This window comes from Raphanus sativus, chromosome 5 (assembly GCF_000801105.2).
Source record: "Raphanus sativus cultivar WK10039 chromosome 5, ASM80110v3, whole genome shotgun sequence".
Classification (NCBI taxonomy): Eukaryota; Viridiplantae; Streptophyta; class Magnoliopsida; order Brassicales; family Brassicaceae; genus Raphanus; species Raphanus sativus.
This window is the reverse complement of record NC_079515.1, coordinates 22260110-22282405: the sequence shown is the minus strand read 5'-3', so window position 1 is coordinate 22282405 and position 22296 is coordinate 22260110. Positions and strand designations below refer to the sequence as shown.

General features: G+C 40.4%; 4 protein-coding genes across 5 annotated transcripts; 2 read left to right on the top strand and 2 right to left on the bottom strand.

Moving 5' to 3' along the window:
* Positions 1–231: 231 nt before the first annotated feature.
* Positions 232–2965, top strand: LOC108863602 (probable serine/threonine-protein kinase PBL9). Of its 2 annotated transcripts, none has more exons than XM_056985933.1 (7): positions 232–448; positions 615–719; positions 836–1140; positions 1234–1369; positions 1467–1609; positions 1697–1820; positions 2353–2965. In XM_056985933.1, the coding sequence occupies exons 2-7, from the start codon at positions 677–679 to the stop codon at positions 2820–2822; spliced, it is 1221 nt and encodes a 406-aa protein (XP_056841913.1). In that variant the 5' UTR covers positions 232–448; positions 615–676; the 3' UTR covers positions 2823–2965. The 2 variants fall into 2 exon arrangements, with proteins under 2 accessions (XP_056841913.1, XP_018493584.1); XM_018638082.2 differs by having other exon boundaries at positions 233–448; positions 609–719.
* On the bottom strand, positions 2916–11713 carry LOC108863601 (probable LRR receptor-like serine/threonine-protein kinase At1g07560). Its single transcript, XM_018638077.2, has 13 exons — positions 11629–11713; positions 10995–11532; positions 10170–10648; positions 9951–10095; positions 9779–9850; positions 9620–9691; positions 9456–9533; positions 9192–9352; positions 8886–9094; positions 8669–8795; positions 8536–8592; positions 8252–8441; positions 2916–3421 (listed from the first exon to the last, which is right to left on the bottom strand). Exons 1-13 carry the CDS (start codon positions 11711–11713, stop codon positions 3022–3024), a joined length of 2613 nt encoding a protein of 870 aa, XP_018493579.2. The 3' UTR covers positions 2916–3021.
* An 800-nt stretch (positions 11714–12513) lies between these two features.
* On the bottom strand, positions 12514–13917 carry LOC108860516 (F-box protein SKIP19-like). Its single transcript, XM_018633931.2, has 2 exons — positions 13580–13917; positions 12514–13208 (listed from the first exon to the last, which is right to left on the bottom strand). The coding sequence occupies exons 1-2, from the start codon at positions 13915–13917 to the stop codon at positions 12623–12625; spliced, it is 924 nt and encodes a 307-aa protein (XP_018489433.1). The 3' UTR covers positions 12514–12622.
* A 7015-nt stretch (positions 13918–20932) lies between these two features.
* On the top strand, positions 20933–21919 carry LOC108837691 (uncharacterized). The gene is made up of 2 exons (XM_018610715.1): positions 20933–21827; positions 21900–21919. The coding sequence occupies exons 1-2, from the start codon at positions 20933–20935 to the stop codon at positions 21917–21919; spliced, it is 915 nt and encodes a 304-aa protein (XP_018466217.1).
* Positions 21920–22296: the final 377 nt, after the last annotated feature.

The following is a 22296-nucleotide window of genomic DNA, read 5'->3' as shown; positions in this document are numbered from 1 at the left end:
TTCGATATTCTTGCATGGTTAATTTGACCAGCGTACATATACTTGTTACATGTCTCACGACAAATTTGGTTGTTCATTCAAGCCTAAATGAGCCGAGCCTAGCTCACACCAGCTGTGGGAACTTTACATCGAGAACTACAATGTTGACGTCAGATCCAACGGCTGAGAGTGAGAGTGCGATTCTGACTCCATCATATCTTGTCTTCGTAGTACAAACAAAATACTAGAGAATAATTAAAAAAAAAACGAAACGATATAAATGGAGACACTTTGATTTCCAAGACCGAGAGAGAGAGAAAGAAAAGCTCTAGAACTGATAGAAAAGCTACAGAAGAAGGGAAGAAGAGGGAGGCGGTACTGTTTCGCCATTAATGCCACCACTCAACGGGAACACCTTTCTCACTCTCTCTTGGTTGAGAATTGAGACTTGAGAACTTCAAATAAAAAGGTGAATAAGACTTTTGATTAATTCAGCAAAAGAAGTTGATGAACTCACACTTTGATGGGGATATAAAAAGTTGTGAAAATCTTTTCTTTTTCACATTTTATCCACCTCAACTTTAAAGTTTGTACCTTTTTCTTGTCTTAATCTCAAGTGTGATATATAGTTGCAGATTTGCATAAAAAGGTTCTCCATCTCTATCTCTCTCTCTCTCTCTCTCTGAATAACTCAATCATGGGGATTTGCTTGAGTGCCCAGGTCAAAGCTGAGAGTCCAGGTTACTTCATTTTCTGCTCTTAGATTTGTTATTTCTTTACCTGCAAGTTTTGATTGTTACATCTGAGGGTTAGGGTTTGTGTTCTAAAGATTCTGTTTTTTTTTTGTGGGGTTTAGGGGCAAGTCCCAAAGATACTAGAAGTCTTGGGAGGAAGAGTTCAACTGTTTCTGTAAGACCAAGCCCTAGAACTGAAGGCGAGATCTTACAGTCTCCAAACCTCAAGAGTTTCAGCTTTTCAGAGCTTAAATCAGCAACCAGGAATTTCAGACCAGACAGTGTGCTTGGTGAAGGTGGATTCGGTTGTGTTTTCAAAGGATGGATTGATGAGAAATCTCTCACTGCCACAAGACCGGGCACTGGTTTGGTTATTGCTGTCAAAAAACTTAACCAAGATGGTTGGCAAGGTCACCAGGAGTGGCTGGTAACAACAAAAAAAAGAAGCCAAATATGGTTTTTGTTTGTGTTTATTATCATCTATTATGATTGTTATGATGTGTGTTGAATGATTTTGCAGGCTGAAGTGAACTACCTTGGCCAGTTTTCTCATGGACACCTTGTGAAGCTGATTGGTTATTGTCAAGAGGATGAGCACCGTCTTCTTGTTTACGAGTTCATGCCTCGTGGTAGCTTGGAGAATCATCTTTTCAGGAGTATGTCCCCCTTTCCTCTTTTGTCTCAAACCTATAAGCTTTCCTTTTTAGTGATGTTTGCGAATGAATATACTCGTGTTGTTATTTTGGGTAACAGGAGGTTTGTATTTCCAGCCTTTATCTTGGAAACTACGGTTGAAAGTTGCTCTTGGCGCTGCAAGGGGACTTGCTTTTCTCCACAGTTCCGAGACAAGAGTGATATACCGTGACTTCAAGACTTCTAACATCCTTCTTGATTCGGTATTTTTTTTTTTGGAACTTTCCTAATATTTCCTTGATGCAATAGCCAATGGACTTCAAGTACCAACTTCTTGTTCATGATCGCAGGACTACAACGCTAAGCTTTCTGATTTTGGGTTGGCTAAGGATGGGCCAGTGGGTGATAAAAGTCATGTCTCTACACGGGTCATTGGTACTCACGGATATGCAGCTCCTGAATACCTCGCAACCGGTATGTACGCTTGCGGATTCCGTTAGATCGGGTCGGTTAATTTAGAATTTGGTTACATCGGTTCAGCTGAAATCTCAGCGAATTGAACCGAAAAGTATGGTTTGATAATCGGTTAGTTCGAGTTTTAAGTTCCTACCAAACTTAACCAAAGATTTCAAATTCAATTAAATTTCAGTTATAGTTGGTTAAAATTTTAAAATTTCCGGTAAGTTCGATTCGGCTAGTTCAGTTCGGATTATGGTTAGTTTGGTTAGCTCGGTTCAGAATTTTGGGTAAGATTGGTTTAGCTTGGGAATTTCTTTTGAAAACTGAAATAACTGATTACCTAACCAAATCAAAAACCAAATTTTTTTTTTAAATTGCCGAACCAAACCTCCTAAGAGAACTGAACCGAAAACCAAACATTTGGGTTCTGTTCTACTGGTTTGGTTCGGTTAATAACCGCTGACCTAAGTGTCAAACTATTTTTGGTCAAAACTCTGTTTCCATGGTTGGCTTCTTCTTATGATTGATCACTTTGGATTATCCTTAGGTCATCTAACAACAAAGAGTGATGTCTATAGCTTCGGGGTTGTCCTTCTAGAACTGTTAACTGGTCGCCGAGCTGTGGACAAGAACCGACCATCCGGTGAGCGGAACCTCGTGGAGTGGGCTAAACCATACCTTGCAAACAAAAGAAAGGTATTCAGAGTCATTGACAATCGTCTTCAAGACCAATACTCAATGGAAGAAGCATGTAAAGTGGCAACTCTCTCCCTGAGATGTCTCACCACAGAGATTAAGCTTAGACCAAACATGAGCGAAGTAGTTTCGCACCTTGAACACATTCAGTCTTTGAACTCTGCTAGAGGAGGGATTATGGATAGGACAGAGAGAAGAATGCGTAGGAGAAGTGATAGCGTTATCACCAAGAAACCTAATGCCGGTTTTGCTAGACAGACCGCGGTGGGCAGTACACTTGTTGCTTATCCTCGTCCATCAGCCTCGCCGCTCTATATCTGAAGGTGTAAACACGTCTTGGTTATGAAGTGCATGAATCATGTCCTGTTTATGGAGTTTGAATGTACAGTTTTGTCTTTGTTAATGTAAGGATTCAGTTTTATACCGTTCATCTTTCATTACATGACACACATTTAGTTTTGATCTTTGTAGCGATTCATTAACTTAAGTTACACGACAAACAACCAAACAAATAACGAGATTAACGTGCCTTGGGGTTCACATCAGAACCAAAGCTTAAGTTAATGTCCAAGGATCTTTTTGAGTTGATGTCTCTTGTCCTCTTGTTTTCAGACATCAGACACTCTTTTAGCTCATGAACTACATGTGACATGTTGGGTCTGTCTAAGGAAGAATGATACACGCATGTCATTGCTAGTTCGAGAGCTTTCCATGCTGAGCCAGAATCATACATCCCTTGGAGTTTAGGATCCATAACATTTTTAATGTCTCCTCTAGTAAGCATAAACTTCACCCATTCTGCTATGTGAGGTTTTTCGCGGGTTTGATCAATCACCGGTTTGTTTGTTATAATTTCTAATAGTACAACACCAAAACTGTAGACATCACTCTTCTCAGATAACCTATTTGTTTGGTAATATCTAAAGTCTGATAGTACTCTGTTTCTCTTCTGTGAATATTGCTCTGTTTTAATAAAACGTTTGCCTTTGTTTTATTAATCTTTCTTAAACTTTCTTTTGTCTCTTGAGATTACAACTTAGCTTTGATCTCTATATATAGTTGATAGGATCCTTATCTTAACCTAATACAACTTGAACTAGGAATCTTATCTTTAATCCTAATCCTATTAGTATTAGTTATCCATCTTTACCTTTTTTGGATAACTTGTTGTCTAAGCAATGAAGCTTATCCAACATTCACCCTCTTAAGCTTCATTGTGTCTTGAGCTAAGTCTTGTACGCGTATCTTCTCCCTCATCTCCTTGAACTGTATTTTCGCCAAGGCTTTTGTAAGTACATCTGCAAGCTGCTCCTTGCCAGGGACGTGTTCAACATCGAGTTGATCATTCTCAATGCATTCCCGTATGAAATGGAACCTCTTGTGGATGTGTTTACTTCTTCTATGAAAGACCGGATTCTTAGTTAACGCGATAGCTGACTTATTGTCGATTCTGATCAGAGTCTTCTCTCCCTTTCTTCCTGTAATCTCGCTCATCAATTCTTGAAGCCAAATGGCTTGCTTAGCAGCTTCTGTAGCTGCAACGAACTCAGATTCGCAGGATGAGAGAGCAACTATCTCTTGTTTTTGTGAACACCAACTGATAGGTGTGTCTCCAAAGCAGAACAAGTGACCCGTAGTGCTCTTACCATCGTCCATGTCAGTGTTATGACTACTGTCGCTATAGCCGATGAGTTTCTTGGTTCCTCCCTTCTTATATACCAAGCCAAAACCAAGAGTTCCTCGTAAATACCTTAAGACTTGCTTAAGAGCTTCCCCGTGTGACTTACGCGGAGAGTGCATGTACCTACTGAGTACTCCGACTGAGAAGGCAAGGTCAGGTCTTGTATGGAGGAGATACCGAAGACAACCAATCCTTCTTCTATAGACAGTTGCATCTACTTCTGGTTCTTCTGTTGCTTTAGACAGCTTAAGACCAAACTCCATAGGTATTAGTGTAGGGTTGCAAGTATCCAAACCTGCTTCTTCCACTATACGCTTTGCATACGCTTCTTGCTTGATCTCTATTCCATCTTGCATTTGTCTTACTTCAATACCGAGATAGTAACTTAACTTCCCAAGATCAGACATCTCAAAACTCTTTGACATAGATGTTTTAAAATCTTTGATCACTGCAAGCGAGTCGCCTGTAATGAAAAGATCATCTACGTAAATAGCTACGATCAGAAGTGAGTCTCTATCCTGTCTGCGATATACAGAACTTTCTTTTGAACACTTCTTAAACTTCAATCCTTTCAATATCTGATCTAGCTTCGTGTTCCAAGCTCTTGGAGCTTGTCTCAGACCATATAAGGCCTTTGATAATTTGAAAACCTTATGTTCTTCTCCCTTCTTTTCAAATCCTTCGGGCTGAGAAACATACACGTCCTCGTTTAGTTCACCGTGAAGAAACGCAGTTTTGACGTCCATGTGATGAATCTCCCATTGATTCGCAGCAGCTAGTCCGGTTAAGAGTCTGATTGTCTCAAGTCGGGCTACTGGAGCGAATGCTTCTTCAAAATCAACACCTAGTTCTTGAACATATCCTTTTGCTACAAGCCTAGATTTAAACTTATTGATCGTCCCGTCTGCGTTCCTCTTGATCTTAAACACCCACCTAAGTCCAATGACTTTCACTCCTGGTGGCTTTTCAATCAATATCCAAGTCTCATTCTTATTAATGGAATCGATCTCGTCTGAACAAGCATCTCTCCAACGTTTGTCTTTTCTTGCTTCCTTGTAGTTGATTGGTTCGTCATTAAGGATGAGGAGTAGCATCTCACATTCAGTATCTGCGATCATAACATAGTCTTTGAGATGGGCAGGAGGTCTAGTCTCTCGAGTTGATCTTCGTAGCTCCGGGTTTGAAACAGGCTCTGTTTCAGTCTCTGTTCTGACCTGCTCTGCTTCCTTTGTTTCTTCTTCAACTTGTACATTGCTTCCTTGTTGGTTGCTAACAGTGAATGGACCACATCCTTCATCATTAGTAATACCCCAAGACAAGTTAAACATCCCCGAGTCTCTGCTTTCCTCTTGACTAGCAACTTGTTTTTCTCCCTTCCAATTCCAAGCCAAGTCTTCTCTGAAAATCACATCTCTGCTTACAATTATCTTCTTTGTACTAGGGTTATAAAGCCTGTATGCTTTAGTTCCCGGTTCAATGCCAAGATGGACTAGAGAATGTGACCTGTCATCAAGCTTTCTTAAGTGAACAGAGTCAACCTTTGCGTGAGCAACACAACCAAAGACCTTAATATGACCCACACTCGGCTTTCTTCCTCTTAGACTTTCATACGGGGTCTGATCCTTCAGTGCTCTTGTAGGAACTCTGTTGATCAGATACGTTGCGTGTCTGACCGCTTCACCCCACATATAGTTAGGAACATTCTTAGCCTTTAACATGCTTCTCGTCATCTCCATCAAGGTTCGGTTTCTTCTCTCGACAACGCCGTTTTGTTGCGGCGTGTAAGGAGCAGTCAGATGACGCCTTATACCGTTGTTGTTACAAAACTCTTGAAATTCGTTTGAAGTAAATTCACCTCCCCTATCAGTTCGTAGAGTTCTTATCTTCTTGTTGACATCTTTCTCGACAAACAACTTGAATAACTTGAATTTCTCAAACGCATCTCCTTTATCTTTTAATAATATAGACCACATATACCTTGTGCAGTCGTCTATTATTACAAAGATATACCTATTGCTTCCGAGTGTAGCCGGTGAAATTGGACCACATAGATCAGCATGAATAAGGCCAAGAATCTGTGATGATCTGTAGGCTGTGGCTTGAGGAAAAGACAGTCTGGTTTGTTTACCTACAAGACAAGAATCACAGATTTGATTATCTCCTCTAATTTCTGGCAAACCGACAACCATCTCCTTAGTAGACATAGCTTTCATAGTCTGGAAACTAATATGTCCAAGTCTTGCATGCCATCTCCACGGTATCTCCTCAATCTTTGCGTGCAAACAGGTAGGTTTACCAACTTTCAGACTTAACTTATATAGTCGGTTTGGACCTCTTTGAACTCTTGCAAGCAGCCTTCCATTGTGATCTCTCAATGTAAGATAATCATCCTTCAATCTTACATCACACCCTTGTTCAGTTACTTGTCCTAAGCTTATTATGTTACTTTTTAGTTCCGGAAGATAGTAGATGTCAGTGAGAAGCTTCTGCTCACCATTCTTTGCTTCGAACAGTATGGACCCTTTGCCATCAATGTTGATATAGGAACCATCTCCAAATCTTACCTTCCCCTTTATCTTCTCGTTAAGTTCTGAGAAAAACGATCTCTCACCAGTCATATGATTACTGGCACCATTGTCTAGGTACCAGACTCCTTCTTCGTTCTTGCTACTATTGAGTGACTTCAATATAATCTTTTCTTCATTAAGCAAGACAACTTCATGCATAAGCAAAGCTATATCGGCTTTCTCAGTTTCTGCTACATTAAGCTCTTGTTCTTCTTGTTTCTTCTCGGGGCAGACAGAGGCAAAGTGACCCTTTTTCTTACAGCTAAAACAGACAATCTGAGAATAGTCTCTCTTCTCCTTGTTCCATTCTCCAGAGTTGTTTCTTCCACGACCTCTCCCTCTGTTTCCTCTGCCGCGTCCTGTATTCTGTCCTCTACCTCTCCCTCTCGAATTATCAGTTCCTGTCTGATCATAAGTCTTCGAGTATAAGAGACTTCCTTGATGATCTTGAGATGCTTGAGCTTCCTTTTGCTTTACTCGTTCCTCAAACGCTTTGAGTCTTCCAATAATCTCCTCATATTCGATCGAATTCAAATCTAACATCTGCTCCAGTGAAGCCGTCATATGAATGTACTTCAAAGGTAGACTGTCAAGAAGTTTCTTTACTTTCTTAGATTCTTCAATACTCTGTCCTAACGAGGCCGCTTTCGAGGTAATTTCAGATATTTTACTAGTGAATGAATCAATAGAGTCTGAATCATTCATTCTCAATCTATCAAATTCATTCATTAGTGTACACAGTCGGGCTGTTCTAACTCGTTCTGCTCCAAGGTTTCTTGTTTTGATTGATTCCCAAATCTCTTTAGGAGTATCATCATCTCCAATCTGCATTACCAGATTCTCAGACACCGATTGATACAGGAGTATAGTCGCCATACTATTCTTTCCTTCATCTTCTGTTCCTGGATCAATTGCTTCCCATACCCTATAAAACTTGAATAGAGCTTTCATCTTCTTTGCCCAGACATTGTAGTTTGTCGTCGTAAGCATTGGACAAACTATTGCACTTGGAGCATCTTCTCTTCTTCCTGGTGGTGTCGGGCTTTTAACCTCTGTCAAGTCTTTAGTATCAGCCATGGATACTTCTATCTCAACCTTCGCTTTGCACCAGAATTAACACAGGCTCTGATACCAAATAAAGTCTGATAGTACTCTGTTTCTCTTCTGTGAATATTGCTCTGTTTTAATAAAACGTTTGCCTTTGTTTTATTAATCTTTCTTAAACTTTCTTTTGTCTCTTGAGATTACAACTTAGCTTTGATCTCTATATATAGTTGATAGGATCCTTATCTTAACCTAATACAACTTGAACTAGGAATCTTATCTTTAATCCTAATCCTATTAGTATTAGTTATCCATCTTTACCTTTTTTGGATAACTTGTTGTCTAAGCAATGAAGCTTATCCAACAATATCTGCAAAAGAAAAAAAAAATTGCAACTCATTTACTTTTAGCCAATAGAGAAGATGTTTTTTTTTTGTGTGTGGAAAGATAGTACTTACTCATGATCAAGATATCCAGGTGTGCCAGCTACAAGTGTAGACACATGAGATTCACCTCCAACTGGGAAAGATCTAGAAAGTCCAAAATCTGCAAGCTTTGCTTGGAACTGATCGTCCAATAGTATGTTGGAACTTTTTACATCTCTATGAACTATTAACGGTTTGCAGCCAATATGTAAATACTCCAATCCTGTCTCAAGAATTCATTAGTTTTATTTAATCAAAACATTTTAGAAAAAATGAGAATGGTGATTTCTAAATCTCTAAAGGAGTGATAAGCAAACCTAGTGCTGCATCAATAGCTATGTTTAGTCTATCTACCCAGCTCATAGTGGAGCTACCTGCATGTAATAACAAAGCTAGTAATGAATATCAAATAATCTTAGGATGTTACCAGCACAAATATAAATGTATTACCTGACAAATGTTGTTTCAAATCACCATTGGCCATGTATTGGTAGATCAGAGCCAAATGGTCTTTTTCATCGCAATAACCAACAAGGCTTACTAGATTCGTGTGGTAAACCCTTAGAAGAAGTTCTACCTATGTATACATGAACATATGTGTTTACTCAGACTTACACAATGGATTATACTGTTCTCTTTTCAAAAACAAAATTGTGCAAAAGAAGACCTCTGTTTTGAACTCTTTATAGCCTTGAGCTGATGATTGAGAGAGTAGCTTAACAGCTACTTCTTCGTTGCCATTTATATTGCCATGATAGACCATCCCAAATCCACCTTTACCAAGAACTCTTTCCATGTTATTTGTCATTGCGAGAACTTCAGTGTATGTATATCTTCTCTTTTTGGTTTCTATTGATGGTTGGCTTGGTGACAAACCTATAACAATAATCTAACAATTAGAAACAATGATCAGATTCTCATAACAATATACACAGAGTGATGTTTATGGTTTGATGACTTTATTACTTATTACCTTTTACTATTGATGGGCCTCTCTTTATACAAACAAAAAGAAGAGTGATCACTGATATTATAACACCCAAAGAAGCGAGTGATGCTATTACTGGCAACATGGTTCTGTTTATCTTTTTGTTGCATGAACTGGAAGAACAAAGGTTTGGATTTCCCTGAATGCTATTGTTGTAAACAGGCTAATTAAGTGTTAGCGAAGACATAATACGAAGTAAGACCCGTGTTTATATATAAACACCAAGAATTGATGACAAGAAAATCTTACTTCAACGTCAAACCTTTTTTCACTTTATCAAGAAGAGCTTGAGGGACTGAACCACTAAGATTGTTCCCACTTAAGTTTCTGTAGCAATACAAATGATATAAACATCAATAGATTGGGACATTGTTTTGGCAAATGTGTTCATATAGCTTGACCGAGCAACTTACATGACTAACAATGAGTTCATTTTGGCTAGAAACTCAGGTACTCCTCCAGTCAAATTATTACTTGACAAGTCCCTATCATTAACAAAAAAATATATACAGAGAGTTGTTATTAACGAAGTAAAAAAAAACAGATTATTCATGTAGAAACTACATACTTACAATTTTCGAAGCTGGGTAAGATTTTGAATATCAGGAGCTATGATTCCAGTTATTTCACTTGAGGACAAATCTCTAGTATTAGGATCATAAACACATTCAAAATTGTAAGATTGTAAGAAACACATGCAGAGCTTAACAAGGATAATGTCTTATGGATGATCGTCACACGTACAAAGATAGGATTCTTGATGGTGTAGAAATATTAGTGTACTCGCAGGTAAGACCATCCCACAAGAATTGTTGAGGAACACATGGATCTCCTTGCCAACTAATTCTACTCAATCCATAGCTTGTTTCTATACTCTTAATAGCAACAACTAACAGAACAGCGAAAATAAACTACTTAATAAGTATATATGAAAGCATATATATACTCACAAATGTCACGTACCGTCATCTGCATTAGTTTCGGACTGTGGAAACTCAACTACTACGAAAGCCTCGATAGCATTAAGGAGTGGAGGAAGAGTTGAGTTTGGGGTTCTTATAAGTTGCAAATGACATACCACGCCGTCGCATTTAACTGGTGATGTGTTGTATAAAGTATTTACTTGAAACTCCTCGGGACTAACAGGTCCATAACTAACATTTGGACCTGCGGTAATGTTAAATTCCCTGGTATCATTGTCCCTTAAGGGTTGGATCTCGGCGCCGTGCAGGTATGCATAGAACAAGTCGGCAGGTTTTTCCACATTCCAAGAAATGGTCATTGGTAAACTCACATTTGCTGGCGTGGCTGCTGTAACCAATACATCTTCTGGTATGTCATAATCGTCATCAGAGTTGTTGACTGAGAGACTTGTTCTTAGTATTTTCCATTCCGGCATGAAAAATGGAGACCAAAGACGGTCATGAACATCTACTGGGTACCTAAACAGTGATCATATTAGGCCTTAAGCGTATAAGTAAACAAATGAGAATTAACCTTGAAAAAAGGTAAAGATTAATCTTAAGAAAGCAACACATGTTGAGACAAATACCGTTTTAGGATTTGTTTCTTGATTATATAAATGAATAATTTACTATCTATAGTACTCATATTTGTACAACTTCAAAATCCAATATATTTTTTCTTGTAGGAAAGCATAATTATCTAATAAAGATATTGTTCCTAATCCTAAAATGCATTCAGTACATATCAGATTTTACTGTGTGCTGATATTTTAAGTTACTAATACCAATCATCAAGTTAGGTAGGCAAGTTAATTTGACTTACCGGACGATATCTTTAGAGTCGGTCAAATAGACTCGGAAACGAGTCTTCAGAGAACCAGACTGAGGAATGTAAATATCATTTCTCAATGGTCGTAGCTCTAAAGCTGATATCACCGGCGTAGTTGTTCCCGTCTTAACAAGACAGACTTGTAATGAAGTAGACCTTGTTACGTGAATGATCTCCTCTCTTGTACCGTTGACTTTTATTTGCAAATCGACGGTTGTCCAAATATTCGGACCAAGATAAAGGTCGAACTTTGGTGGTGTATCAAGGTTATCATAGTTTCCGTAAGTAAACATGGCTACTATCAAATAGTTTGTGTCTTGTACGACGTTAAGAGTATAGCAGTTCCGTACTCCATCGGGAAAGTATCTCAACCCCGTGTATGGCTTTATGTACTCTAGTCCCGGTACATTTTGAATCCTGCCGCTTTTTCCGGTGTTGATGTAATCGGAGTCTGATGTGAATGTTAGTTTTGTTGTTGGTTCGGTATAAGGAGACTCATTGGCTTGTAATCCACAATCTAAATTGATGAATCCTGGTCAGAAGAATAAGAAAAACATGACGAAATAACTTGTAAAAAATGTTAAGCCTATATATGTCTAGAAAGGTTCGAAACAAAAAAGATGTGTACCTTGTTGATCTTGTGCTTGGAGAAAATTGAAAATGCAAAAAGACAGTATTAAGAATGACAGGAAAACTCTACGGAGGTTTTTCATTTTTTTTCTTATTTCTGTCCAAGAAAAATAAGATCATCAACTACCAAAGTGCATATATGATATGCCAAATCAAACATTTTGGATTTGAAAATGGATGAATAATTGAGTAATTAAATTACATTTCTATAGCTGGTGAGGACTGGTCATAATTAAAGGTAAAGGTCAACGTGCACATACCAATAACAATAAGGCACGTCCGGTGTTGGACTGATCGTCTGACCAAAGTCGATATATATATCTTTTTTGGTGTAAATGTAAAAGTCTAAATATTTTTTTATCGACTACAATGATCTTCTCCTAAGACTTTCTGTTTGTTTGTTTTTTTCCAAGTGGAATTATATAATAAAGTCTTACAACTGTGATGGAAAGTAGTATCCGATATCCAGTTTCATGTAGGTAACGTGAAGTGAACGCTTTGATTCCGTCCTACTAGCTACACCAATTGGGCTTTCTTCATATATTACTTACTACTTAGTTCGTCTGGGTTCCTTATTGAGGCAGTAAGGCACAAAGAGATTGATTCATGTTTCTACTAGAGTTTCATGATTGCTAAATGACACAAATCAGTTATTACATGGTTTAGTTTGGATACTGGTGAAGCTGAACAAGCATAAGATTTTTTTTTTTTTTTGGAGATTTCTCACTGCATAATAAGCACAAGGCTTGCTTTCTTTGATGTTGCAGAATAAACTAACATTTTTAGTCACGGGAAGATGAAAAACTATCACTCTTCATTTGAAACATGTTTCGAGTTTAGACCTTTCAGAAAGACAAAAGGCAACCAGACAAATACTATTTAAGGTCACACACATTACACAAGGACACATGAACTCCAACGAAAGTACAAGCATGCTTAAAGTAGTAGGATGAACGAGTTTGAAAAGGTTTAGAGACACAGATATGATCAACCTAATAATAGTACGGGTCGAAGTCAGAATTGTCACTACCATCTGAGAGGTCATCATAGTATAACTCATCTTCTGACATTACATCAACATCAGATAAACCATAAGGGTAGTCATTAACCGTCGCATCGAATGGGTAATCATGAACCGAGTCATTAGGGCGTCTCACAACTTTGATCCTCTCGAGACACCGCTTCTCCATATCCCCAACAAGGTTAACGTTGAAACACTGGCGCAGATCAAGATGTTCCAGGTTAGGACAACCGTCAAGAATGGCGTTTAAACCAGCGTCTGTTAATGTGTCCCCGAAAATCTGGAGGTGGCAAAGTCCGAGCATTGTTTCAGCGATCGCTAGGGCAACATCATCACTCTCCTTTCGAGTACTACGACGCCTGTAACCCACGCAGTTTTTCTTCAAGGTCTTGAGATTTGGACAAGACTGGCCTACAACTCTCAGACACTCTTCCGATAGTGAGCAGTACGAAACCTCGAGTTCTTCAAGCAACGGAAGTCTCGCAATTGCTGCAATAAATCCCTTGTCTGTTACTTGATAGCAGAATGAAATTCTTAGGCTTCTCAGATGACTAGAACTGTAAATAGTTGGGTGTAAAAAACTTTATAAATCAGAGTTCTAAACAATGGACACGCTCTTAGAAAAATAATTAAAATATCTTTTTTTCTAGCATCCCAATAAAACCTAAAGCTAACTATCAAATGCCCCAGGCGCATAAAAATCTTGAAACAACAATCAAATGATAAGAACTGAAATATTGCCAACTTAACCATATTGAGAACAACTACAATAAACAAAATCTCTGGCAACAGTTCAGACAAATGGACTCGTAACTTGCTTTGCACGCAAGATCATTTCTTTAGTGGAACCTAGATTGAGCAAAACCCCAATTTCTAAATAAAAACATACCCACAAGAACACCAAAAAATCAAGAGAGACAGTACCTACCTCTTATCGGCGATGTAACGGAGGAGTGGATCAGAACCGAAGTGGGAGATATCGATCTCAACCAAGCCGCCATGGCTCCTACCAACTGCGTGGCGGCACAGTTTCTCGTAGTACCTGTCTCCAAATTCTTCAATATGTATCACAATTTTGCGCCACATCGAAGGGTCTTTACAGACGCGACGCCACGATCTGCACACTTTTTGAGCGGTTTCCACTATCTCAATCGGGCCGAGCCGGTGAAGAATCGATGACGTCAGCTCCGGCGGAAGCTCAGCCCAGTTTGCGTACTCTCCTTCTTTCATCGCCGCAGGAGACGGAGACAAAGACGAAGAAGCCATTCTATTGAAGGTGTATGGGAAGACGATGCTGTAGCAGAGCTGAAGTAGTTCATGAAGTGTGACATGAACTACTACATCAGAGAGGTGGTTCGTGAGAAGCACCTATCAAGACCGATGCATTAAAAGAAGATTTAATGAAGAGGGACATTAAAGGAAGACTTGAAGAAGAAGCAATCGATCTAAAGAGAAAAAGGAAGATTGGCTTATTCGCTGAAGTAAAAGAAATGGAAAGTTTCCATTGGGTAGTTAGATTAGATCTAGGGCTTCCTCAAAGATATATAAGGAAGCCGTGGCACTGTGTTAGGGGTTAACACACATGGAGAGCTTTTAGCAATAGAGAGTTGTGTACGTCCTAAGAAGGAGAAGCAAAGCATCTAGGGGTTAAGAGCTTAGGTTGTTCAGAGTCTGTCTTAGATCTCTGAACGAGTTGACTAGCAAACAAGTCGAGGTTTGTCTTGAGCTTGTTTGAATTATTGCTTTTAATAAGAACTTGTAAGAGCTTTTAAAAGAATAAATATAGTCGTATTTCTTGGATTTGAATAACCCTGTACTACTGTGTGTTCTACATAGCATAGCTTGCTTATCTTACATTAACAATTGGTATCAGAGCAGGTATCTGTACTTTGTTTATTTAAACAGGTAGATCCTGCGGAGTAAGATGGATAGCTATCGCGAATTGGTGATAAGTTCCAAGGTGATCCTTGAAGTAGGAAACTATGGATTCTGGAAGGCGCGCATGAAGGCTACAATCAAGGGCATTGACCCATTGGCGTGGAAGGCTGTGGAATCTGGTTGGAAATCACCTGTTGCAAGAGCCGAGGATGGGACAGATGTTCCAAAACTGGAGGAACTCTGGACTGATGATGAGAACAAGATGGCTAAGTTCAATGCTCGTGCACTAACTGTCATACATTGCAGTGTAGCAAGGAAGCAGTTTGAACTAATTCAAGGATGCGAGGCAGCAAAGGATGCATGGGATATTCTGCAGAAGCATTTTGAAGGAACCTCAAAGGTTCAGAGTTCTAGAAAGGATATGCTTGCAACAAGATTTGAAGAGCTAAAGATGGAAGAGAATGAATCTGTTGGAGATTTCAGTTCAAAGATTAGCTCACTGGCACAAGAAGCACTTACACTTGGGAAGAAATACAAAGAGAAGAAACTTGGGAAGAAGTTCCTGAGGTGCTTGCCGTCTAAGTTCATGGCATACAAAGCAGCTATGACCGTCTCCTGTAACACTGACGAGATGACATTTGATGAAGTGGTTGGAATGTTACAAGCTCATGAGATGGAAGTGGCTGGTGTGTCTGGTGGAATGAAGGAAAAAGGAATTGCTCTTGCATCAGTTGAAAAGGAGCATATGGATGATAATGATCCTGTAAGTCTTCTGGTCAGAAGGTTTGATAGAGCTCTACGAAAAGTGGAGAATGGGCAGAAGAAGTTTGGCCAAGGTAGGAAGACGTCCGAGCCAGAAAAGAACTACAGGAAGAATGATGCTAAGTGCTATGAATACAAGGGGTATGGTCACTTTCGAACTGAGTGTCACACAGTGAAAAGAAGAGAGATTCAGTGCCATAACTGCAAGGGATATGGACACACTCAAGCTGAATGCAAGTCGGATGGTAGGAGAAAGCCGGAAAAGTCCATGATAGGAATCAATGACAGCGAGTCCGACAGCGAGAGTGAAGAGGAAGTGAACAACTTTGTGGCGTTTCTAGGAATCGTGGAATGTGAGTCAGGATCTGAGAGTGATGTTGAGCAAGAAAATGACTTAGATGAAAGCTACAAGGAAGTTCGAGAGACGCTAGTGAAGCTGGGAACGGAGAATTTGGCATTGGCTAAAGAGAAGGCAAGACTGGAAGTTGAAGTACAAGTGTTGAAAGATGACCTCGACAGGGAAGCTGAGTTGGCCAAGGAAAGTGTGAATCTGATCAAAGAAAAATTGGTCCTGTCTAAGCAAGCGGACGAGCTCAGAGAAGAGTTACTTACTGAAAGAAAGAAAGCAGCTGATCTTCAAGCTGAATTGGATCAGCAATATCGGAAGATTAAGATGCTCACGGGAACCAAGCAACTTGACAAGATTCTGAGCAGTGGAAGAACTGAAAGCTCATCGATGGGACTTGGTTACACTGGAAGACAGAGTAGTTCAACAGGTACAACGCGCTTTGTATCTGGAGGTTTTGCGCATGCTGAAGAAACCAAGACACAAACTACTCCAGCTCAGATGAGTGGATGCTTCTTCTGTGGAAAGTTTGGTCATTACAAGAGGTATTGCTACAAGTATCTGGAACGGGTCAAACAAGTATGGAGACAACACAAGTTTTGGAGAATAGGCAAGAATTCTCGAGGCTGGATGAAGAAAAATGACTTGTACCCTAAGATAGTGACTGAACCAAGAAGTACCGTTCGATGTAACATGGCACGAGTGGCGAGTGATTCCGAATCCGAGGAACCATGGTACTTCGACAGTGGGTGTTCGAGTCACATGACGGGAAACATTGAGTATCTAGACAAAGTGTCAAAAGTAAAAGGAGGAAAGGTAACCTTTGGAGATGGAGGCTGTGGTGTCATTCAAGGCAAAGGTACAACGTGTAACTCAGAAGTACCTAAATTGGTGAATGTCTACTTTGTCAAAGGATTGAAGGCTAACTTGATCAGCGTGAGTCAACTGTGTGATGACGGACTCACGGTGTGCTTCTCAGCAATTGATTGCCGTGCAATAAATCAACATGGTATAACAGTGCTACAAGGTGTGAGATCTGGCAATAATTGTTACATGTGGGAAAAGAAGGTTAAGTGCTTGCCAGCTCAAGGGAATATTGATCTATGGCATAGACGTTTGGGACATATGAACTTCAGGAATCTAACGAATCTTGTATGCAACGACTTGGTTCGAGGAGTACCCAAACTCAAGATTGATGACAAGATTGTGTGTGGTGCATGCAATGAAAGAAAGCAAGTCAAGATACAACACAAGAAGGTACCAGATGTTCAGGCAAAGGCACCATTGGATCTAGTTCACATGGATCTCATGGGTCCTATGCAAACCGAGAGTATTGGAGGAAAGAAGTATGTGTTTGTACTAGTGGATGACTACACCAGATTCACCTGGGTTCGTTTTCTCAGGGAAAAGTCAGAAGTGTCTGAAAGTTTCAAAATCTGGGCACTTCAACTCATAAATGAAAAGGGAGGAATCAAGAAGATACGCAGTGATCATGGAGGTGAATTCGAGAATGAAGCCATGACTACCTTTCTTGAATCAAGAGGAATAGCTCATCAGTTTGCAGCACCATGGACACCTCAGCAGAATGGAGTAGTTGAACGAAAGAATAGAACTCTACAGGAAATGGGAAGAGCAATGCTTCATGGTAACAAGATAGCCAAGAGGTTCTGGGCTGAAGCAATCAGCACAGCGTGTTACACAATCAACCGTGTGTATGTCAGAAAAGGGACAACAAAGACACCATATAAGATGTGGACAGGCAAAACTCCTAATCTTAGTTACTTTCATGTTTTTGGATGCAGGTGCTACATACTGAATGACAAGGACTACCTTGGGAAGTTTGACTCAAGAAGTGATGAAGGATTCTTTCTGGGTTATGCACAGTCTAGCTCAGCATACCGAGTCTACAACAAGCGAACAGAATCAATTCAAGAATCAGTGAATGTTGTATTTGATGATTTGTCTGTGGTTGTAGGTGATGACTTGGGATCAGATGACGAGGAAGAAGGTGGATCATCTGTAGCTGCTACTGAAGTCATTGAGGAAGGTCCTACCACAGATACAGTACCTCAACCAGTGATTCAGCAAGTTCATCGCAATCATTCGAAGTCTAGTGTGATTGGAGGGATTGAAGAAGGACGAAAAACGCGTGGAAAGGTGATCAATTTTAAAGAAATGGTGCAGTTCGCATGTTTCGTCTCATCAATAGAACCTAAGACACACACTGAAGCACTACGTGATGAATATTGGATTGTCGCAATGGAGGAAGAACTTGAGCAGTTCACCAGGAACGATGTGTGGGAACTTGTTGCTAGACCTGAAGGAGTAAATGTAGTTGGCACTAAATGGATCTTCAAGAACAAGACTGATGAGCATGGAGAAGTAGTTCGTAACAAGGCAAGGCTTGTAGCTCAAGGATACTCACAGATTGAAGGAGTAGACTTTGAAGAAACCTTTGCTCCAATTGCAAGATTGGAATCTATTCGGCTGTTTCTGGGAATGGCGTGCATTCTGAACTTCAAAGTGCATCAAATGGATGTGAAAAGTGCTTTCCTCAATGGAGTACTTCAGGAGGAAGTTTATGTTGAGCAGCCAAAGGGATTTGAGGACCCAGTGCATCATGACTACGTGTACCGACTGAAGAAGGCACTATATGGTTTGAAGCAAGCACCGCGTGCCTGGTATGAACGACTCACAAGGTTTCTGCTAGAAGCGGAGTACATCAGAGGGAGCATAGACAAGACACTATTCTTCAAGGAGGTTGAAAAAGATATAATCATCGTTCAAATCTATGTGGATGACATTATTTTTGGAGGCACGTCACAGAAGCTGGTTGATGAGTTTGTTCAGAATATGACTCAAGAGTTTGAGATGAGCATGTGTGGCGAACTGAAGTACTTTCTTGGACTTCAAGTGTTCCAGTCAGAGAAAGGTGTCTTCATCTCTTAGAGTGCATACGCTAACAGTTTGGTAAAGCGATTTGGTATGGAGAACTCCAAAGTTTTTAAGATTACCCATGAGTACATCACTGAAGCTTTCACGAGATAAAGCAGGAGAAGATGTGGATGTCAAGCTCTATCGAGGGATGATTGGTAGTCTGTTGTACTTGACAGCGAGTCGACCAGATCTGTCATTCAGTGTTGGTGTGTGTGCACGATATCAAGCCAAGCCTAAGGTATCACACCTGAATGCAGTAACGAGGATTATCAAGTACGTCAAAGGAACAGAGAGCTTGGGCGTGTATTACTCGAAGAATTCCAACAACAACTTGGTGGGATACTGTGATGCTGATTGGGCAGGATGTGCTGATGATAGAAAAAGTACCAGTGGAGGATATTTCTTTCTTGGAAACAATATTATCTCGTGGCTGAGCAAGAAGCAGAACTCTGTATCACTTTCTACGGCGGAAGCAGAATATATTGCCATGGGTAGATGTTGCTCACAACTTATCTGGATGAAGCAGATGTCAGCTGATTATGGAATGCAATCGGGTCCCTTTCTTGTGTATTGTGACAACAAAAGTGCAATTGACATCTCGAGGAATCCGGTCCAACATTCAAGGACGAAGCACATTGACATAAGGCACCACTTCATCAGAGAATTAGTTGAAGACAATCAGGTAGTAATCGAACATGTAGTTACTGATTTGCAGTTGGCTGATATATTCACTAAATCTCTTGAATTTAATCGATTTATCACACTAAGAAATGCAATTGGTGTGTGTAACCTTGATTGTTGAGTCAAGTTGTGCAGAGAGTAGTGCATGTGCTGGTTCGGGATGTACATATAATTCAGATTGGTTTTGGAACCGAAAAAGCTGTGGAAAAGAGCTGCTTGATATGCCGTCAGTGGTGTAATGGTACAGGTTTCACGTCAATCTGTGCCCCCCCCCCTCTCAATAAAAAGAGCCAGAAATGTTACAGAAAGATGCTCAGAAAATAAAAAAAAAAGGTTTGATTGATAGATTCATGATGGGAAACAACAGGGGTTTCACAGCGCGAGAATAAAGAATGAAAACCGGCAGCATTGATGAAGGCATATCAATGTGAAAGCTAGCCATAAAAAGACAATCGGCTGCACCAGAATATAAGATCTAGGAAGAGTTATATGTGCAGCTTGAATCAAGCACTGAGGCAACTCATGAAGCACTTCACATGAATGGTAACTGAACTGAACTAATCTAATGCTTTATATTAATTTTGATTCAGCCAATTGTGAGTTGTGACTCGTGTTTTATTACTATCTTGAAAGTCTGATGATACATTAATAATTCACGAATGTGCCTAATGTCTATGTGTTTGGATGAGAGAAATTAAATGTTGTAGGAATACAAATGAGAGGATAAAAAGTCAGGGACCAGATCTGCAATATCAGAAAAGTTGATTCAGTTTTATTCCGTTAAGGGAAGTAGTGGGGAACAAGCCCTAGAAAATCTCCATCGTGCTTAAGAAGCTCAATCTCGTAGCCTCTCTTCATCTCTCACACGATTTTCACACAGAAACTGACATCTATCATGGTGAAAGCAAAGAAATCAGCTCAACAAGCCGAATCATCCAGGGAAGAGAAGCATGCAGAGGCTGAAGGAAGTCGGAGGTCACTCTCTGATGGCGAACCTGAATCGCCTCCGCCGAGAAACGATATGCCTGTTTCTGATGTACTTCCTGAGGTGACTGAGGAGCTTGACTCGTTCAACACCGCGAATGAGAAAGCTGCTTCAGAAGATAGCGATGAAAGAACTCCGGGTCTTGGGGAAGAGCCATCTGCGAAAGTGCCTGAAGCAGATCTGCAACCGCTAATGGATCTTCTAATGCTGACATTCAAGATGTTCCGGTCACTGATAAATCGTCGGAAGAGAAGGATGAGTCTGCTTTACAGATGGTGGTCGTTGAAGATGAGAAGGAACAGAGTGGAGCTGATGTTGAATCCGGCAAGGCGGGTGATGACGAACCCAAAGATGATGAAGCTTCACAGAAGGAAGTGAGAAAGAAACGAGTGCTGCAGCGATTAGGGTTGCGTTCCGCAAAACAGAGGAAGACAGGGGAGTCTAGTACACCAACTCAATCTCAGTTTCTCACACCAGGAGATGCAGCCAAGTCTCCATATTTGGCTAAGGAAGCAGAAGCCTCACCTCGTTTGAGATCGAGAAGGTCTGGTGACAAAAGTGCTGAACCAATGCCTCCTCTCATCAAGAAAAGGTATGATCAGTTCCTTAAGCGTAAGGTACTTGCTGAGCGTTCGGTAGATTTGAAGGAGGCTGATTAGTGGGGGTACTTGGCGGTTATTAAAAAGGGGTCTATGGAATCAACTGTCTCGAATCTTGCCGTGTATGTTGAGCAAGTTGTAGCTGAGTTCTATGCAGGTCTGCCGTGTACCAAAGCTGAAGCAGATGTTGATGAAGTAATTGTCTCTGTGAGAGGACAAACGTACAAGTTCTCACCTGCGCTCATCAACAATACCATAGATTGGGAACCACTTTCTGAGGATGAAGTGGAGGAAGATGCAACTTTGGATGAAATCTCAGTAACCGAGTTGGCTTCATTCATCACTGGAGATACGAGGACAGAATGGGAAGGTCTCACTACAGCGGATCTTACTTCATGCTACGGTGTTTTGATGATCATAGCTGCCTATAACTGGATTCCCTCTACTCACAAGACGTATGTCTCACTTGAGAGGGCAAGGCTGATCTACAAGATGGCTCATGGAGTCCGTGCTGATTTGGGTAAGATGATGTTCAGACAGATTCTCAATCTTGGAGTGACTCAGGTCAATGATGCACGTTGGTTGATCTTCCCTCGATTGATCATGGCACTTCTCCAAAGCCAGCATGCAGTTCCATCTTATCCCAGTGACAAGCTTCAAAGTCCGGTTCCTTACAAGAAGGATACACGAGTGGGTGAGATCTATGAACAGAGACTAGCTAAAGGAAAGGCACCATCTAGAGGTGAACCAAAGAGAAGCTCTGCCAGGACAACACGTCAGTCATCTCCTGCTCTGAGCCCTGCTCCACGAACTGCTACACCAAGCTCCAGGACTGCACCACGACGCGTATCTGTCTATGAGCTTGGATCAGTTGCCATCCCTCAAGGACCACTTAACCGTGTTGATTTGCAAGTGGCACTACAGGACACAACACGAGCTCTTCAAGCGCTAGCTGAGATAGTTCAGGATCTTCAGAGCGCTGTAGCAGGTTAGTATTTCTCTCTCTATGAATATATGATGTATTTTACTTGGTGTTTTTAATCCGTGTGCTCACAAGCAGGGGGAGAAGAAGAAGACTAAGAAGACCAAGATTGTGGGAGAGCTGTGTTATGTTGCTTTGTTTTTTTATGTCTATGTTATTTCAATTGCACCACTTGTTGCAATTCCTTGTTATCCATGTTTTCAGACTGGCTAAGATTACGGGGGAGCATTTGCATATGCTATCTTTTGATATTATGTATTAATTTGCTTGAACCCGTTTTTAGGATAATATAAGTATGTTCTTAATTGTCTTGAGTTGGTTGAATTAACATTTAGACATATATACTTGGGCTGTTGTGTGTGGTTTGTTCTTGTCTTCTATCTCAGGTACTTGTGAGACGACGAATTAAAAAGGGGGAGATTGAAGGTGTATGGAAAGACGATGATGTAGCAGAGCTGAAGTAGTTCATGAAGTG

Coding starts and splice junctions, on each gene's coding strand:
- LOC108863602 (XM_056985933.1), top strand. CDS start 677: ATGGGGATTTGCTTGAGTGCCCAGGTCAAAGCTGAGAGTCCAG. Junction 1,370..1,466: donor GGAGAATCATCTTTTCAGGA/GTATGTCCCCCT, acceptor TTTGGGTAACAG/GAGGTTTGTATTTCCAGCCT. Junction 1,821..2,352: donor TCCTGAATACCTCGCAACCG/GTATGTACGCTT, acceptor GATTATCCTTAG/GTCATCTAACAACAAAGAGT.
- LOC108863601 (XM_018638077.2), bottom strand. CDS start 11,713: ATGAAAAACCTCCGTAGAGTTTTCCTGTCATTCTTAATACTGTCTTTT. Junction 11,533..11,628: donor CCAAGCACAAGATCAACAAG/GTACACATCTTT, acceptor TCTTCTGACCAG/GATTCATCAATTTAGATTGT. Junction 10,096..10,169: donor CGAAACTAATGCAGATGACG/GTACGTGACATT, acceptor CTGTTCTGTTAG/TTGTTGCTATTAAGAGTATA.
- LOC108860516 (XM_018633931.2), bottom strand. CDS start 13,917: ATGGCTTCTTCGTCTTTGTCTCCGTCTCCTGCGGCGATGAAAGAAGGA. Junction 13,209..13,579: donor CGTTACATCGCCGATAAGAG/GTAGGTACTGTC, acceptor AACTATTTACAG/TTCTAGTCATCTGAGAAGCC.
- LOC108837691 (XM_018610715.1), top strand. CDS start 20,933: ATGGAATCAACTGTCTCGAATCTTGCCGTGTATGTTGAGCAAGTTGTA. Junction 21,828..21,899: donor TCTTCAGAGCGCTGTAGCAG/GTTAGTATTTCT, acceptor GCTCACAAGCAG/GGGGAGAAGAAGAAGACTAA.